General features: G+C 64.4%; 1 protein-coding gene across 1 annotated transcript in view; it reads left to right on the forward strand.

Annotated features, from left to right (window-relative positions):
- Window positions 1–1,043, forward strand: part of LOC104472281 (ras-related protein Rab-37-like) — a 4,208-nt gene extending 3,165 nt beyond the window's left edge. Inside the window, 3 exon segments of the mRNA XM_010087879.1 lie at window positions 418–474; window positions 742–818; window positions 938–1,043. Coding sequence (XP_010086181.1) covers window positions 418–474; window positions 742–818; window positions 938–1,043 — 240 coding nt within the window.
- Window positions 1,044–1,505: the final 462 nt, after the last annotated feature.

Genomic DNA, 1,505 nt, shown 5'->3' on the forward strand with positions numbered 1-1,505 from the left:
TCCCAGATAGCCCCAAGTCCCAGGTGCCCACCCAGGTCCCAGATTCTCTCCCGAGGTCCCAGATGCTGCCAGGTGCCCAATGTGTGACTGGATTTTCCCCTGGGACTGGGTGTCCCCTGGATCCTGACTGATGCTGGGTACTCGATGCCTGGCAGGGGACCAGGAGCCCCCTGGGTCCCAGATGCTTCCCCAGATCCCAGATGCTTCCCCAGGTCCCAAATGCCCCCCAACATCCTGAATGCCCCCAGGTCCCAGATGCTCACCAGGTCCCAGATTCTCTGGGCACTGGATGTTCCTGGGCCCCTGACACTCCCAGTTCCTGGCAGTCCCCTGTGCACCCCCCACCACTTGCCTGCCAGATGCCCCCAAGGTGCCAGCTGGCCCTGGTACACGGTGACACTTTCCTTCCCTTGGCAGGCTGACATGAGCAGCGGGAGGGCTGTGAGGATGGAGGACGGAGCATCACTGGCCAGGGTGAGCCATGCCAGGGTCTAACCCAGCTGCAGTCACCCCCCCAGACAATTGCACATCGCTCGGGGACCCCGCGCAGCTGTGCCACCCCCTCTGCTGGGTGCTCAGACCTGCCCAGCTCTAGCAAGGGCAGTGTGACAGCCACTTGCTCGTGAAACCTGGGGCAAGGCAGGGAGGGGATGGCACCTTGTCCCCAAGCCTCAGCCTGGCAATGGGGACAATTCGGACAAGCAGGGGCTGGATGCTGATGGAGCCATGCTGCTCTTGCAGGAGTACGGGGTGCCTTTCATGGAGACGAGTGCCAAGACGGGCATGAACGTGGAGCTGGCCTTCCTGGCCATTGCCAAGTGAGTACCTGGGGCCAGGGGACCTGTCAAGGGAAGAAGGGCTGTCCCCTGAGGCCCCATCACCTCCCGCGCCAGCACTGGCATGGGCAGGTGGGGGTAACATGGTCCCCCCATCCCAGGGAGCTGAAGCAGCGTGCGGTGCAGCCGCCAGATGAGCCCCGCTTTCAGATCCAAGACTACATAGAGTCGCAGAAGAAGAAATCCGGCTGTTGTGCCTTCGCCTGAGAGCGTCCAGGAGGAGCCGGCAGCCCCGGGGGTGCAGGCAGGCGGGGAGCAGCACGGGGGCCTGATCCTGCCCTCGAGTGCCTGGGGGAACCAGGCTCTGACAAGCCAAGAGTGGATGGGACAATGAGCTGGCGCAGAGCGTGCACAAGGAGAGCCAACGCCCGGGCGCGGGATCCAGGGGCCAGATCCTGTCACTCTGAGGGGCAACGCCTGGAGCTCACCGTGTGCCACAGCGGTGTGCTGACTGCCAGCCTGGCCAGCAAGCCATGGTGCTGCCTCCGTCACCTGGGCAGGATGCAGGATGCAGCCCCACGGCTGGCTGAGGGCCTCTGGGAGCGGCTGGTGGGACCATGGGTGTGCTGTGGATGAGCCTCCATGCAGCCCCCAGCCCTCTCCTCACCTGCAGCCGTCCCTGCTCTCAGCACTGCTCTCTTCCAGCTGGAAAGGCCTGATCCAGTCCCC

Source organism: Pterocles gutturalis, unplaced genomic scaffold (genome assembly GCF_000699245.1).
Source record: "Pterocles gutturalis isolate BGI_N339 unplaced genomic scaffold, ASM69924v1 scaffold35341, whole genome shotgun sequence".
Taxonomy (NCBI): Eukaryota; Metazoa; Chordata; class Aves; order Pterocliformes; family Pteroclidae; genus Pterocles; species Pterocles gutturalis.